Here is a 17,406-nt window from a genome sequence, read left to right on the forward strand (position 1 = left end):
GGGGTTTAAAAAGATGGGCTAGGTGTGGTCTATAGTAGTGTGTGGTGACTGACTAGTAGCAGCATATAGTTATAGGCCAAGGAGGGCTAATGGTGGCATGTGCTCGTTAAGCAAATAGGACAAGGTGTGGCACAGAAACAATGGGATTTAAGAGGCTAAGTAGACCATTCATTCAATAGCATGGAAAGGCTAACTTCATCCCAAACTCGTTTGAATAACTGGACTAAATGCAGCATTTAACATTAGCCGGCACAAAAGCATTGGGATTTAAGAGGCTACACCATAAGATCAATGGCATTAGAAGGCTAGCTTCAGCACAAAATAGTTCATAGTCATGTGCTAGTAAGGCACAGTAGTCGTAGCCCAGGGCAGGATAGGTCCGTCGCAAAGTATTGGGGCTGACCCGATGTATATGCGTTAGCAATGGAGGCTTTTGGAATAGCATGTGTAGGGGTAGGGGGTCAGAAAAAGGCAAATTGGCTGTACGAGCCTATGAACTGGCAGGTGGGCTTACCTTAGGCGCGTGGATGTTAGTTACACAGCTCCACCGATCCACACTGACACAAACAGGCAAAAACAGGGCCTTGAGTGTGGGCCTTTGGTGGGGGGCCGGCATTTGCCTGCTGGCTCCCTACTTGGCCACCTTTTTTTGTGCTGGAGATCCAATCCTTTTAGTGGCCACGGCCGGGGCAGGAAGCACAGTGCACTCCTGCACACAATAGCCCGGTGCCCATTTTGAAATACTGTAGTCTGGTAGGGCACACGTGGCAAGTCAAGGGAAATTGCCAAATATTATGAAATGGTGAGTGTTGCAAAACTCAAGAAGTGGGTAATGCAGCTGCACGGGATACTCGCCAATTAAGGCGCAATGGATGCGGTCATGAAAGGTTTTGCAAAAAACATTCTCTACGTGGCGAAATAGCCACGAGTAGCCCCAAAAAGGTTACCTTGATTAAGTGCGGGCAGGAGAACCTCCGTAGGTTTCCCTTTTCTCGGATGGTGCTGAGGAGCCCACGTCTTCCATGTGGGAGCCTGTGGAGCCCATGAAACTGGCCCTTAGTCTTGACCGCCTGCCAAGCTACTGTGATTGGTCTGCCTTGTCCTGGTCTCCTAAACTTCTGCCCACCAGGTCAGAGTTTAGAAATCCATCTTACTACTGGTTGAGGGGGCGGGCTTGGAACTTGTCACAGCCAGGACACCAGTGCAGCATAAAATCCTGACAATGGGAGGTCATATTATGGACACCCATAATTTAACTCCTGCTTAGTGGAGCATGCCGCAATTGTTGTCCTTCCCACACATCACATGTGAAGTGTGTTGGCCTTGTTTGTTGGGTTAAGGGGGCTTTAGGGGCAGCGGCAGAGGATGGGCTCAGGACGAGGGTAGTTCTTCGCTAAGGCGCAATATTAGCAGAATGAGGGTTATGTATTCTTCATAAGTGACGCATCAGAAACCCCTCAGCGAGGAGTCGTGGGTACGTCACTAATCGCTCCAACCCACCACAAATGCCTATCAAGAATAAGTAGCAGCCGAAAAACAGAACGGAGCCCCCTGCTGTTCTTGTAAAGTGTGTTTAAGGGCTGTGCCCAGTGTGGCGTGATTCTTTAATAGGTGCTAAACCAGACCGATACTTAAGTTTACATGACACTGAGCTGGAGGCAAGGCGCCCTTTATTTTCTGCGCCCGGTGGGCGTCCTAGTGCGGTCTCACCCCCTGAGCGCACCTTAAGCGGGCGCTATCTCCATTAGCTTGCAGAGGGGAAGTGTAGGTTTCTCCTGCTATGGAGAGCAGGGACAAGCAGGTTCCAGACACACTTCCCTCTCTCAGACAAACATGTTCCAGACACACTCCACTCTCTCAGCACCATCATCACTCCAGGCTGCTAGGGACTCCGAGAAGACTGAGAGCAAAGTTCCCTAGACTTCTGCAGGTCAAAGGACTGCAAGTCTACAGTACATTCGAGTTACACGGATGGAAGGATGCTTATAAATTATAAACGATGGCCGAGTTTCAGTTCCACGCCTAGAGTCACTGCCTGCAATTGGCACGAGCATTCCTTCAATAGATTTGCGTAGCTCTCAGTCATTTATGTTGCAAAGGCGGGTGAAAACACCCGATTTTATTTTTGGCGGGTGAGAAATGAATGGGCGTGCAGGAGACTTGGCGGGTGTGTCAGCTGTTTACAAGGTGGGTGACACCCGCCAAAAGCGTGTGAGTTGAGAGTTGGGCTGAGTGTGTTTCCTTCAATTATAATGTGAAAGGCAAAGTTCGTATGTCTATCTGATGTGTACAACAGGTAATAAGAACTCGCCCTGTGGTACGACGGGGAATTGCACCGACTGGCTGATTAAAATAATTCCCTCAGGGCACGAAGGCATGCATTCGGTCTACTTTTTCATTGGCTGGTTTGAAGTGCAGGTCTGTGTGCCTGCCAGGTGCAGTTGCGGAAGTTGCATCTGTTGATGCTTGGAGCGCTACTTATCTCTACCCGGACGTTTACAACGTGACAAACGTCCAATGAGGGGGCAGCAGCTTGTCTCTAGTGTAATACTGACAGTGCTGAACGGCATTGGTCGACGCTCGCGCAACGCTCCAAGCCATTGGAGCAGCCGCAGCCCGACCTCATTCGCACTCTCTAGTGACTGGTTCGCAGCGTTCATTAAGGCGGCGCTCCCTGCTTCTACTTATCATATGATCTGTGCCTTCCCGCAGCACTTTCTCAGCCGGAGCCTGCATCACGAGTTACTACCATGTCGGCCACCGATGAAATCCCCTCAATAAAACATGTATTCAAGGGGACGTTTGTCCATTCCACCTGGAACTCGCCCATGGAAATCCTGGAGAATCGTGTCCTGGGAGTGGGCAGCAGCGGGAAGGTAAGTGGAAGTCAGTGCATGAGGTGATTCTGAAAGAACGTAAACCGCGCAGTGAATTCCGATGTTGCATGTACTCAGAATGTCTGCAAAGGAGAGTGCTCTATTTTTATGATATCGTTCCTCTTAAAATAGTTATATTAATATCCTACACTGTTCTATAAACAGCTTTCGTATTTGAAGTAGGAGCGCGTGGTAGGAGCGTATGGTCCCAAGATTTTTCAAATTCGGAGAGCCGAATTTTGTACTGTGAGATGGGTTCCATAGCCCGGTAAGGCTGACTCAGCCCTTCATCCTCCTGAGGAGGATACAATGTGTAACACTGGATAACAATAAATACACCAATTATTGCAGCACTGACAAGCTGGAGAAATCTGGCACGACTCGGCAAATCATCCATAGCATCATCTATAGTAGTTTTCTTTAAATCGAGGTTTGCGGTCATGCAACCTCTATAACATGAAATATTCCAATTTTATAAAATCTGCATTTGTCACATTGCAGTGGATCTCGCCTGCAATAAGGAAACTCATTTGGGCCGAGACTGTGCAGCAGATTTTCACAGACCACGTAAATCCAGTTTCCGTAAAAAGGGCGGCCTCGAGGGGAACGCGAAGCGTTTACCCCGGGTGATTTTTGGTGCTACACAGTCTACACAGACCAGCGAGCTGGCCTGTGCATAGAGCGCCCTAAGAGGTATTTAAGGGGGCAGGGAATGTTCTGGAGCAGTCGACGGTTAGGACGTGCGTTTGTCCAGGTCGCCTGCTCCCGAGCCTTCCCTGCGTGGGGCCTAGCTAGTGGTGGTGTTTTTGAGGTGAGGGGTTAGGTAGCAGGTAGTTGTGTTGGGTTTGAGAGAATTAGTTAGGTCGCATATATATATATATATATATATATATATATATATATATATATATATATATATATATGTATATTAAAAAAAATGTGAGTGCGCTGTAGATAAAGCCATCTCTTACCTTGTGGGCAGCGGGTCTGGGTGGAGGCAGCTTTCCGGCGATGCTTGTGTTTTGTGGGCGTTAGGGTGAAGGTTTTTCTTGGTATTTGGCCCCCGCTACGGGCGGTGCGGGTCTTCTCTCTTTGGCCGTGTGGTCCGTGGGTCAGGGGCGTGCTGTATTTCGGGGCTGGGCGTGGCGGCGGCGCCCATTAGTGGAGCCGGTTTGCACGGTGGGGGAATTCGCGAGGGCTGGCCGGCCGCACATCGAGGGTGGGTATAGCAGGGGTTTAAGGGTAGTTGGGGAAAGCGGGAGGGAGAAAGGAAGGATCTGCATGTGACGGCCCTGTTAGCCGTTAGATTGCGTCTGACTGATGCACGGTTTCACGCGGCAGCCACCAGAGGGCCGCACACGTATTTGTTAAAGGTAGGAAGTGCTGCTTTTGGCACTCTCCTTCTTGGTGTGATTACCTCCCGCAATAAGTGCCGTAGTGGAGGTCTGGCGGTGTGGGAGGGCAGTTTGGGGTATATATAAAAAAAAAAAAAATGAATAAATAAATAAATTGGTCTGGGTGTGGGATTACAAGGGGCATTTATAGTTTTCCACAGGTAGGTAGGGAATTTTGGGGAATTTTTCCAGGCAGGGGCGGTTATATATAAATAAATAAATAAATATAAATATATATATATATATATATATATATATATATATATATATATATAGAATAATTAAGATCATAAACAGAACATAATTATACATTTAGTACAGGTTTCTGTATTAGGGGTATAATAGTTAAGTGGTAGCATCCCCCCACGCACAGTTTCCCTGGGTTTGGCTCGGGGGCTAGTTCATTTTGGGTAGAACATCAAGGGGCATATTTGTGGCACCCAGCGATATTAATTTTGGCTCGCCATGGTGGGACAGGGGTCCAAGAAGAAGGGACTGGTGGATGCTAAGGCCCTGATGGAAGCTTTAGAGATCATTAGCAGGGCATCCAAAGCCCAGCTTGAGGGGGTTGTGGGAGAGGTTACAGGCGAAGGGGAGGACGATGGAGGAAGGCCGTATCGTAGAGCAGCGGCAGATGGGGCTCTTGCGGCAGTGGTGGCTTGTAGCCCCGCGGCGGGCAAAGGAGAGGTCTGTGAGTCTAGCGGTAGGAAGATGAGGAGGGAGATTGATAGGAGAGCGTCCAGGGGGAGTGCAGCTGGGAGAGGGGCCAGAAAAGGGTTTGGGGGATAATGACCAGGTGGATGAAGGGGACGTTATGAGTGTCCAAAAAGGTGTAGGTCAGGCGGGGCATGAAGGTGGAGGTGACGGGGTGCAGAGAGGGGCGTCAGGGCAGAGGGGCAAGGGAGGTCTGCAGAAGAGTGTAGGTGGGAAGAGGAGAGAGCGGTCCCCTTCGATTAGTGAGGTAAGGGAGGGGCGTGGAACGCCCCCCCGGACTAGGAGGATTTCGGGCGGATGGCACGGAGCGGCACCTGCTATTTCAGAGTCGGAATATGGAGAGAGTTTAAGAACGGCTCCTCCTCAAAATTGGCAAGGACAGTCTAGATGGCACAGCACGGCCCCTAGCGAGGAAGACCATCCGGTGGAGGAGAGGACCCCTCGCCTGAGAGAAGAGGACCAGGAAGGGGTTTCTGTGGCCCCGCCGAGAAGTTGTCGACGGAGTGGCGGACGCCCCGAGCTCACAAGAGGAGGATCTGCCCGGCCCGAGCATGCGCTCGCAACAACAATGGTATTACTTGGATGATGATGAAGGGATGGAAGAATATGTGGGGCAGTGGGAGGATGAAGGGTACAGTGCTGTAAAGAGGAGGGGGAGGGCGAGAAGGGGCCTAAAATGGGAAGGGGAAAGACATGAGCAAGGGGGCGGGGGGCCATGGGGGCAAGAGGTCGGGGGGATAACTCGCTGGGTGAGACTGCTGACATGTTTTGTTCCCGAAGCAGGAGCCCAGTGAGGCAGGAGATGAGGAGCATCGGAGAGGAGGCCAAGCTGCAGACGGGTGATGGCAGGGCAGAAAGAGGTGAGCGGGAAGAGGACTGGTCAGCGGCATGGCAGAGAGGGGACACGAGGATGGGGCCAAGAAGGGAGGGGTCAGGGTTGCAAGGGGTGAGGAGAGAGTTTGGTGTACAGGCTATTGGAGCCTTGGTGGGGGAGAAAAAGAGTTGCTTGGTGGAGGTGCAGACAGACAAGGTGTTTGAGCCCTTGGCACTCGAGGTACTGGTTCCAAAGGAGAGGTGAAGGGCAAGGAGAAAAAGCTACCATACATGGACATTACGAAACCTTTGGGAGCACATTTGATGACAACAGCAAAGGATAAGATAGGGGAAGGGGAATTTGTGGATGCGTTTAAGCTGCTTCATAAAGAACAAAGAGGGTTCTAAAGAGGAGAATTGGACGTCTGCTTTTATTGTCTATGCAAGTGTCTATTTTGAGAAATTTCCAGAGACAGGTGTGGCTCTGTTGAAGTACATGGACGTGATTAGAAAGGCATTTACGAGTTTTGGGGGCTTTGCATGGGTGTGTTATGACAAGGAGTTTAGAGCAAGGTTGGCGGAGGACAGTCAGGCGGTTTGGGGGGAGATAGACATGGATCTCTGGTTGCAATGGATGGCGCCGACAAGGCCAGCTCCAACGGTACACACGGCAAGCAACTTACCCGTGCCCTACCGGCCCTTTCTTGGTCGTCCCGCCCCAGAAGGGGCGGGGGAGGAGGCAGGGGCCAGCCCTCAGCAGCATGTTGGGCTTTCAATAAGAAGGCTGCACAAGGATAATGTGCAAATTTAAACACAAGTGCAGCGGGTGTGCGGGTCGGCATCCAATTACACATTGTGTTCAGGCAGGGGACAGAGGGAAAGGCCGAGTAGCGGGGCAAGGAGGTGGGGGACACAGACCGTATGCCAGTTAAAGTGGGGGGTTCATGTAGGATGGGCATCAGTTTATCGGAAAAGGAGGGGGGGCGCAAAGTTTGGGGAAAGGTTAGGGGTGATTCCACAGGTGTAGGAGAGGGGTGAGGAGAAAGAAGTTTAGGTAGGGTGGGGGAGGGCCACGGGGGGATGTAATTGTGAAAAATGTTATGGGGTGGTGGCCGTCGTTGGGAGGACGTGGAAGACGGTGACGAAGACCTCATGCTTGTCGCACGACAAGGTGAGCCAAGCTTTGGGGGGGCGTGAGAGGGTTATAGCGGCACAGAGTGAAGAAGCAGATGATCGTGGAGGTTAAGGGGATATCGCAACTTCGAGCATACGATATTAGCCCCGATTCGCAGGAGGTGCAGGAGACGGGGCACATGCTAGGGCGGGAATTGGGTATGCAGAGCACAGGAGGAATTTGGATAGTTTAGCCCTTGGTGCAGTTGGGGGAATAAGGAGAGGTGACTGCATAGACAGGGTGCGGGAGCGCCCCTGGTACAGCCGGGATAAATGATGAGAGGTGACTGCATGGACGGGGTGCATGAGGGCCCCTGGTGCAGGTGGGAAACATGATAATGGACGCAAGGTGCTGGAAGAGTAAGTTATATGGTTTGGCCCCTGGTGCAGTGGTAGAGAGGAGTAATTAGGAAAATGGCCTGCATGGATGAGGGTGCACGTGGGCCCCCGGTGCAGGGTGGGCAACACGGGGCAATAATAGGAAGGTGATGGAGGGTGGGGGGCAAGGGTGAACTGGATGTTAATAGGTTATAGGAGAACAGGGGTCTAAGTGGGGGTAGGTGCATTGTTTAAAGGATGGGGGTTAAAGGTGCAAATTATAGGGGGACAGGTTGGAAAGGACCGGGGGGGGTTTCCGAAATGGGAATAAGGAGGTGGTCAGGTGAGGATGGGTTGTCTGAGGAAGGTGTTGGTAGGGGTGGGGAAAAGGTGTGGGAGTTTGGAACTCATTAGTTTAGGAGGGGTGCAGCATCTGAAGATAGTTGGTTGGGCTTAAGCCGAGGATAAGGTGAGAAGTTTGGGACCGTAGAGGTCCGGGAGGTACAAAAGGATATTAGGGACTTGGGTAGAGGGGCTGTTTGAAATATGGTCGGGGGTCTAAGGGAGGGCTGAATGTGGTGGGTGGTTGTGACTGGAAAGTGACATTGTAATTTATTTTTCAGATGCTGCGCGGTGGACGGGGGAGATGCCGCAGATTTGGTTTGTGGGCCACTCTATTGTTAAGTGGGTGGGGAAGGAGGTGGAGAAAAGGGTTTTTGGCACACAATTCGGGTGCAGCTACAAAGTGGCACTGGCAAGGTGGTCCGGTTTAGGGGGGCTTCATTGGGATCAGCTGCTGCCTATGTTGGTGGGGTTGAAGGAGCGCTATGGGTCTCCAGAGGGGATGATTATTCATGCAGGGGAGAATGACCAGGTAAGAGACACTGGTGGGTCTCTGCTGAGAAAAATTAAAAGGGATGTGGTATGGGTCTGGGAAATGTGGCCCAAAGCAAGTGTAGTTTGGACTAAGCTGTTGCCGCGGAGAGTTTGGAGGGGAGCGAGAAGTGAGGGAGCAACAGAGCGGGCGAGGAAGGGAATAAACAGAGAGATGGTGAAATTTTGTGCCTCAGTGGCGGTGAAGGTTTTAGAGCACAAACAAATAGAGTACGAGGGTTTCAAGATTTTCAGGGAGGATGGCGTTCACCTGTCAACTTATGGGAATAGTTATTACCTGGCGGATTTGACCTTGCAGGTGGAAGAGATAGTAAGGAGTTGGAAGTATGAAGAAGTGGTAGGGGTGGGGCAGAAAGAACACTTTGGTGGAGGGTTTTTTCTGTTGCCGGGGGCATGGCTCCTTTACATGAGGGGGGGAGTGAAGCACAATGGGGGAATAGCGGGGAAATGATGAGGGTGGTGCTGTTTGCACAAACTGGCTACACCAGGGGAACAGGTTATGAAGATGGAGGGGCATGGCCCCGGGGAGAAAGCGGGGCGCCTTGAGAAGATGGTAAGGAGATGCTAGGGACCAAGGGATAAGTAGGGAGGAAGTGGATCTAATTAATTATTTATTTGTTGGGGGAAATGAAAGTGTTGAATTATTAAATTTGTTAAACCAATTTTGTTAGTCTGTAAGGCCAAGGAGCCAAGTTAGCGGCTCATTGTGAGCTTTGGCCTGTCACATTAAACTGAGCTTTTCCACTACAAGTGAGTCTGCGGTCCTCATTCCGAGGGTGATGAAAAGGGAAAAACGATGCTGGTAAAGGAATAGCGGCATTGATTACCGCTACGGCATATTCCGACCAACCAGACCGCTATTAACGGCATCGTAAAGTACGATGTAGTTAATAGCGGTCTGGACGCGCGCACACGACCCACCATGCCGGCATTAGCGGCATGCCGTAAACCAGAGGAGATCAGAATTGAGGCAGACATACAAATAACGGCCTCATGAAGCCGAAAAAAGTGCTTACTGGCACGCCGTAAATACCATCATCGTCGACATGCCGTAAAAAGCCCTGAGCAGTGTCCCAAACTGCCACAGGTGCACACAATCAGCACAGGTGGAGGCAATGGAGTCAGGCCCAGTACAAAAGGAACACACCCACACACCACACCCCATCCAACACCAAGATGATTCCAATAGTAGTAGCATTACTGGAACTGGAGGACTTGCTTGCATTGCCACAACATCAACAACAGCCGTCAGCACAGAGGAGACGCAGAAGGAGAAGGAGGGTGAGACAGGCCCAGCATGCCCCACCAGTGCAGCCACCATTATCACCCCGGCAGCCCACAATCCCTCGCATCAGAGCCAGTCCATTTAATCTAACCCCTGAGCAGATCAACACCCTGTACCGGCTTGACCGGGACACCATCACCACCATAGTGGACCTGCTACACGACAACATAGTGAGCCTCATAGAAATACGCACCGCCATCCCCCCTCTACTGAAGGTAGTGTCTGTGCACCACTTCCTTGCCACAGGCACCTACCAGCACACAGTGGGGCACATTCATGGCATATCACAACCCTTATATTCCCGAATTCTGAACCAAGTGCTGGATGCCCTCCTCAAGCACACTAGGGACTACATATCCCTACCACGGACTCCCCAGGAGATATTCGATATAAAAGTTGCCTTCCATGCACTGGCAGGCATGTCAAATTGTATAGGTGCCCTTGACTGTACCCACGTGGAGTTGGTGGTCCTGCATGCCATGGAGGTGGTGTATCGCAACCGCAAGCAATACCACTCCATCAATGTGCAGATGGTATGCGATGCCAGCAAGATCATCACACATTGCTGTGCCCGATATCCCGGATCAACTCATGACTCTATGGTCCTGTGGAACTCCATGCTACCACGCTTCATGGAGCGACATGCTGGACGACGTGCCTGGCTGCTTGGTGAGTTGCCTGACTGGGCCATGGCAGTGCATCGGGGTTGTGAGGTGGGTGGATGCATACTCCACTTGGTTGGGAATGGGGGGGTGCATACTCCACCTGGGTGGGAAGGGGGGGATGCATACTCCACTTGGGTGGGAATGGGGGGTGCATACTCCACCTGGGTGGGAATGGGGGGATGCATACTCCACCTGGGTGGGAATGGGGGGTGCATACTCCACCTGGGTGGCAATGTTGATGTGACTGCACGATGTGCACATCACCGAACACTGTGCTCCAAAGCATCAGAAACGGTACATGACACCCAAATCCCATAGTGATGAAGTAAGGTCGACACCTATCACTACATGACTAACGGGTAACCAGCCCACATCCCACAACACATGCACCACTCATCAGCGGTCCTCATCCACCATAAGGCCATCCTGCACCATGCAGTGCATATGCACTATGTTGCTGTCTCCAGCATATTACCACACAGGACAATCATCCCTGGGAGTGCATTGAACTGAATCAACTAGGGATTCCACAGTGTGTCACTGGGTCGGCACACCCATAGGAATGCTGCATGTCACCATAGGAATGATCAGCGCAGAATGCCGAATATTGTACAGACTACTGCCAACGCTCCCTACTAGTAAATCTCACAGAAAACAACACATCACTAATTTGACACCAACACAGCTGTATGCATATACGATGCACATGCAACAAGATGTCGGTGCACACCATGTATCATCTTGAAGATGCAACCCACACCATTAGTCCATGGCACAGGACACATACAGGGACCTGAAATGGGGTCAATGCATCCAGGGACATGTGAATGTGGGCACCAATTACCTGAAGGCATGTGAGACTAGAACAGTTGTCCAACATGAATTTGCGAACATTTACCTTCCTTCCCCTCTCATGCAGGTGATGGTGGCTATCCCTTGACGCCGTGGCTCCTGACCCCTGTCCGAAACCCACAGAACAGGCACGAGGAGGACTACAATTGTTCCCATACCTGTACATGTGTGGTAATCGAGCAGACCTTTGGCCTGTTGAAGGCACGATTTTGCTGCCTCAGCCGGTGGGGTGGGGCACTCCTCTACAGACATGAGAAGGTGGCCAAGATCACCATGGCATGTGTAATGCTGCACAATATGTGCATCCGCCGGAATGTGCCCCTGCCCCCTGACATGGAACTGCTACCACCTGATGATGATGAAGGGGATGATGAAGATGTGGCAGGACATCATCACGGTGGCGATGCACAGGAGGGACGTGCTGTGCGCCAGTCAGTGATCGCACAATATTTCTGACATACATGTCAGCAGAGGGTGACATAATGGTTGGACATAGGGCACTGGGTGTGGGGGTACATGTACACTATGCACTGTGCAAGATTAAATGACACATGCGCAATGATGAATGTCCACTCTGGTCTTTTTTTTTACACAACCGGTGTATTGAAAGTAACAATATTAACGTGAACGACAAAAACCTACACCACCCCACCCCCCTCCCGTACCCCCACAACTCTCCCACGTACCCTCCCCCCGTCCCCCCACAACTCCCCCACACAAATCCCATAGAGTCCACAAAGCCTACATGAGGCTGCCAGAACAGTCACTCAGCACTCCCAGAGCCAGGGGGTGGCATGTCCCGTCGGTGCAGCGCACGGACCGACCGGTGGAGCGGGCTGTTTTGGGTCGACCTGCTGGTGGATGGTGTGGCCTCATGCTGAGGCTGTAGGGTGGGAAGACCTGCCTCCAAAGCATCATCGATGCGCCCTAGCACCTCGCAGAGGCGGTTTGTGTTATCCGTGAAGGACCGGCCCAGTGCTGCCAACTCCATGCGCCACTGCTCCCTGGCCTGACGGTTGTCCTGCACAAATTTGCGGATGAGTGCAGTGAGCAGGTCAGCCCGCACGTCGTGTCATGCTACATAGGTATATTTTGATGCGACACCTGCAGAATACCGAGAGATATATGTTATTGTGGAGTGGGCAGTGGCACAATGTATTATGAATACATCACTAAAGCAGTGTGTAATCAATATGTAGGAACCCACATTAGCAAGTGCCACCTGCATATATACTATACATTCGTGAATAGTGCAATATGCAATTTAGTGTGCATGCTGAGAGAGGCACAGTAGAGGGAGTGGCGCACAAGGTATGAAACCTTGAGTAGATTGGGGACATTGCACTGTGCATATTTGCACGAATATGCACACGGACACGCTGGCAAATATGCAGAGGGACAACACAACCTGCTGAGGTTTATTGTGGGAGAGACCGCATTTAGAAAGTACTGTATACCCATGATAGGCCACTGTGAATCCCTAGCTGAGCTCATTAAGAAGCACCTTTATTTTGAACTCTGTTAATTTTGCAGAAATAAATAACAATTCATCCCATAGTATTCAGTAATATCATGAGATTAACATGAAAATCCTTTAAAAAAAGAATCCCCTCCAATAATAGCTACACAAGGAGACAGGTAGATAACGCAATACCGATAAAGTTGGTTAAAGCCCCATCCCCCAATCCACCTCCACAATAGACTTCAATCGGTCTCATGCATCTTCTGTGGCCGTATCAACACAAAGCACAAAACAGAGGTGCACTAGAAGTATGGAGTGACACAGAACATTCAACAAGACACCACAGGACAAGGACCACACAAAACAAGACACTCCAGGGACATGTTGCCACAGAGCCGAAGATGATACAGATGTAGATCAAACATCTGGGTTATGCCTGGTTGGGCAGTTTACCGTGTTCTCGCTTCTGTAATCTGATATGATATTATATGATAGTTTATTTATATAGCGCCTATACACAATGTGTTTCAAAGCGCTTCAAGGCAAGGGAGGGAACAAGGGAAAAAACAATGACATTCTTACAAGCCATGAACAGTAAGGATGTGAAATTAACTATCGTACTCGGCCTGACGACATTTCAGATATTGCAAGAGCTAAGACATAGATAAGGAAGGGAGGGGGGAGAGTGGGAAGGAAATGGAAACAGACAGGCGACTACCGTCCTAGGCCTGACGACATTTCTGGTACAGCCGGGAAAAAAACAAGAGGTGAGGGAGAGGGGTGTAGAAAGGTAGGGGAGGAACAAAACAAGCGACTATCATATTAGGCCTGACGACATTTCAGATAGTGCTGGAGGGGGTGGGGGGGGGAGGAAAAAAACAGTAACGGGAGGGAGGAGGTTACAGACGAGGTTGCTATCATACTAGGTCCAGGGACAATTCTGATAGGATAGAGTCAATGCATAGAAGAAAGGAAGGGGAGGAGTTAGGAAAAGGAAGAAGGGAAAGGAGGAGAGAACAGAGAGTTAGCAGTCAAAAGAGTGGAGAAGCAAGAGGGGAAAGTGAATACAATTGCAGAAGTCAGTAGTAACACATAATGTTGCAAGCAGGATACAAGATGAAGATGGGAACAGCATGAATCAGGGCCACCATGAGTACAAGATGCAAAAGAAGTTCACCATGAGAGTTGAGAAAGGGTGAAGCATCATGAATGAATGTAGTCCATAAAAGTCAAATCCAGCATTGCCCACAAGACGGTGATGGTGAAACCAGAATGTATCAGGATAGACTCCTACAGAAGTAGGCTTGAGTGGGGTGAGGGGGGAGCAGGGTAGAAGAATCAAGCAAAACAGGCAACACCTGTGTACGAGAATGGGGGGCACAAGGAAACATCACGGGGGACCAGAGGGAGTAACACATGTTGGTGCATGCCTACCTGCTGTCGGAGCAGGGGGTCGGGCCCTGGGTCCTCCAGGTCCAAACAGGAATTCCCCTTTTCTTTGTCTGCCCTTCGCTTAGGACACCCGGGCGAGAGACGCCCTTGATCTAATAGTTAAGACCAGGAAGGAAGAGGCAGGGCTAAGAAGGTGCGTGGTGCTTGCTAAGTGGTGAAAAGGAGCGGCAAACAGGAAGGCACCAGGTGGGCGGGGCTTGCTAAGTGGTGGAAAAGAGCGGCAAACAGGAAGGCACAAGGGCGGGGCTTGCTAAGTGGTGAAAAGGAGCGGCAGGCGGGAAGGCACCAGGTGGGCGGAGCTTAGGCCAGGTGACCTAGATCCACTTGCACCTGCTACCCATCTGCAAATGAAAAGAGGCTGGAGGGCTCCTTAAGTAGGGAAAAGGAGCAGCAAACAGGAAGGCACCAGGTGGGCGGGGCTTGCTAAGTGGTGAAAAGGAGCGGCAGGCAGGAAGGCACCAGGTGGGCGGGGCTTAGGCCAGGTGACCTAGATCCACTTGCACCTGCTACCCATCTGCAAATGAAAAGAGGCTGGAGGGCTCCTTAAGTAGGGAAAAGGAGCAGCAAACAGGAAGGCACCAGGTGGGCGGGGCTTGCTAAGTGGTGAAAAGGAGCGGCAAACAGGAAGGCACCAGGTGGGCAGGGCTTGCTAAGTGGTGAAAAGGAGCGGCAAACAGGAAGGCACCAGGTGGGCGGGGCTTGCTAAGTGGTGAAAAAGAGCAGCAAACAGGAAGGCACCAGGTGGGTGGGGCTTAGGCCAGGTGACCTAGATCCACTTGCACCTGCTCCCCATCTGCAAAGGAAAAGAGGCTGGAGGGCTCCTTTAGTAGGGAAAAAGAGCGGCAAACAGGAAGGCACCATGTGGGCAGGGCTTGCTAAGTGGTAAAAAAGAGCGTCAGGCAGGAAGGCACCAGGTGGGGGGGGGCTTAGGCCAGGTGACCTAGATACACTTGCACCTGCTACCCATCTGCAAACGAAAAGAGGCTGGAGGGCACCTTAAGTAGGGAAAAGGAGCAGCAAACAGGAAGGCACCAGTTGGGCGGGCCTTGCTAAGTGGTGAAAAAGAGCGGCAAACAGGAAGGCACCAGGTGGGCGGGGCTTGCTAAATGGTGAAAAGGAGCAGCAAACAGGAAGGCACCAGGTGGGCGGGGCTTGCTAATTGGTGAAAAAGAGCACAAACAGGAAGGCACCATGAGGGCGGGGCTTAGGCCAGGTGACCTAGATCCACTTGCACCTGCTCCCCATCTGCAAAGGAAAAGAGGCTGGAGGGCTCCTTAAGGAGGGAAAAAGAGCGGCAAACTGGGAGGCACCAGGTGGGCAGGCCTTGCTAAGTGGTGAAAAAGCAGCAAATAGGAAGGCACCAGGTGGGCGGGGCTTAGGACAGGTGACCTAGATCCACTTGCACCTGCTCCCCATCTGCAAAGGAAAAGAGGCTGGGGGGCTCCTTAAGTAGGGAAAAGGAACGGCAAACAGGAAGGCACCAGGTGGGCAGGGCTTGCTAAGTGGTGAAAAAGAGCGGCAAACAGGAAGGCACCAGGTGGGCGGGGCTTACTAAGTGAGGAAAAGGAGCAGCAAACAGGAAGGCATTAGGTCGGTGTAGCTTGCTAAGTGGTGAAAAAGAGTGGCAAACAGGAAGGCACCAGGTGGGCGGGGCTTAGGCCAGGTGACCTAGATCCACTGGCACCTGCTCCCCATCTCACAATAGCTGCAGCATCAGAATCCAGTCTTTCACCTGGGATGCCTACCTAGTTATTCACACTCTCAAGATCAGCCTGTTTGTCACAATTAGTGCTCTACAAATCCAAGGCATCAGGCCATTACCTGATAGGGAGCAGTCCTTACAACTCAAAAAAGGGCCAACCCAGAATCCCTCGTATTACACAAAAAAATGGCCATATCAAAGAGTGACAGGTGACACAATATTTGGTGATACCAGCATATAAATAACCACACTGCACACAAAGATGAATTTCCAGGTGAGTCAGGGAGAGATTTTTCTGAGCAAGTACAATCAGGCATAACAGTGGGGCAGGGCCTCTGCAGGCAATACTGGGCAGACGTCTAAGCCACCACCAGCAGTGAAAAGGGGGTGGGCATTACAGTACCAAAAGCAGGAATTCAGACTTATAGTATCATACATATATGAAATGTACATCTTCTACATGTATCTATATATTTTGTACAGAAGCTGAACATTGATCAAGAGTGTGTCGTAATGACTTGTGTTGCAGGCAGAGGCGTAGACAGGGTAGGGGCAAGGCCCAACCAAAATATGTAAATGCCCAATCAGCACCACTGTGTGTGGGCATTTACAGTTGTTAATGTCCCTGCAAACTACATTAGCTCCAGGCCCTACTTGCTAGACTATCCTGGCTACGCCTCTGGTTGTAGGAACATGTAGCCTATGTTTGTGTGGCGTAAGAGCATGTTGCATAGCATCATGTGGCATTAGTGTATGTGTTGTGTGTGTCGTAAGAGTGTGTTGTAAGAGCTGCAAGGAAGGCATGATATCAGCAGTAGACACATACACAATAGATGCAAGTTTTGAAGACCTTTATTTTGTAGTTTACTGTGGTTGGTGAAATTCATAACTGGCCCTAACTCTAAAATGTGAGTAATCTCGACCATAAAATAAACAACAAAGGAGTCCAAGTCAGTCTAGTCAAAATAAAAAAGGCCTATACTAAGAAAACCTAACCTTGCCCTCCTTCTCAAATGACAAATGTGTAAAGGGAATATAAAAAGAAGAAATATTGTCTTAAAAGAAATGTCAGAATGGCTTAGGTAACAACTCCCTTCCACAAGTTCTGAAACATGCGGTCTCGAGAGTTTCTTTAAAAGAATAGAAGGTTGGCACAGTTCTATCAGTCTTGTAAACTCTGGCTTGCTGTGCTGGTACAATTCAACAGTTCATGCTTTGGCTTCAAGCTTTTGACAGTCTAATCAATTCTTTAGGCGTCGTCCGCCTTACCACAAATACGCAGTTCTTCTCTTGGCTTTCACTTTGCCACTATTCAACACAGGCTTCCCTCCCTGGGCTCGAGCCACACTCTCTTTTCACATTCAATTTTTCTCTTCATCACAGTTCAGCACATGCCTCCCTCTGCCGGGCTCTAGCCCGTCTTTCTCTTTCTAAGGGTTCCCTTCCCCACATTTTGTCCTTCACTCTTAACTTTAACTCTACCACCGTTCAGCACAGGCTTCCCTCCACTGGGCTCAAGCCTGTCTTTCTCTTTTACAGTCAAAGACTTTCAAAACTCCAAGGATTTTATGTAGACCTCTGCATGACCACTTCGACCTCCCTTTTAAACAATTCGACAATTAACAATCTTCACAACACCAATGCTCCTCGGTACTTGTAGTTTTACTTTTGCCCTTTTGGCCTCTTTCAAAGTTCACACGCAACACCAATACTTCTTGGTACTTGTAGTTTTACTTTTGCCCTCTTGGCATCTTTCAAAATTGATGTCCTCTTTACTTTTGCCCTCTTGTACATTTTCAAAGTTCA

General features: G+C 50.4%; 1 protein-coding gene across 3 annotated transcripts in view; it reads left to right on the plus strand.

Annotated features, from left to right (window-relative positions):
* Positions 1 to 2,663: 2,663 nt before the first annotated feature.
* Positions 2,664 to 17,406, plus strand: part of LOC138510275 (guanine deaminase-like) — a 509,865-nt gene continuing 495,122 nt past the window's right edge. Inside the window, exon 1 of one of the 3 annotated variants that reach the window (XM_069625809.1) lies at positions 2,664 to 2,876. In XM_069625809.1, coding sequence (XP_069481910.1) covers positions 2,751 to 2,876 — 126 coding nt within the window. In that variant the 5' untranslated portion in view covers positions 2,664 to 2,750. The remainder of the gene's footprint in view (positions 2,877 to 17,406) is intronic. The other 2 variants (XM_069625808.1, XM_069625810.1) reach the window with 2 other exon arrangements.

Source organism: Ambystoma mexicanum, chromosome 6p (assembly GCF_040938575.1).
Source record: "Ambystoma mexicanum isolate Mex_15411 chromosome 6p, UKY_AmexF1_1, whole genome shotgun sequence".
In the NCBI taxonomy this organism is placed as follows: Eukaryota; Metazoa; Chordata; class Amphibia; order Caudata; family Ambystomatidae; genus Ambystoma; species Ambystoma mexicanum.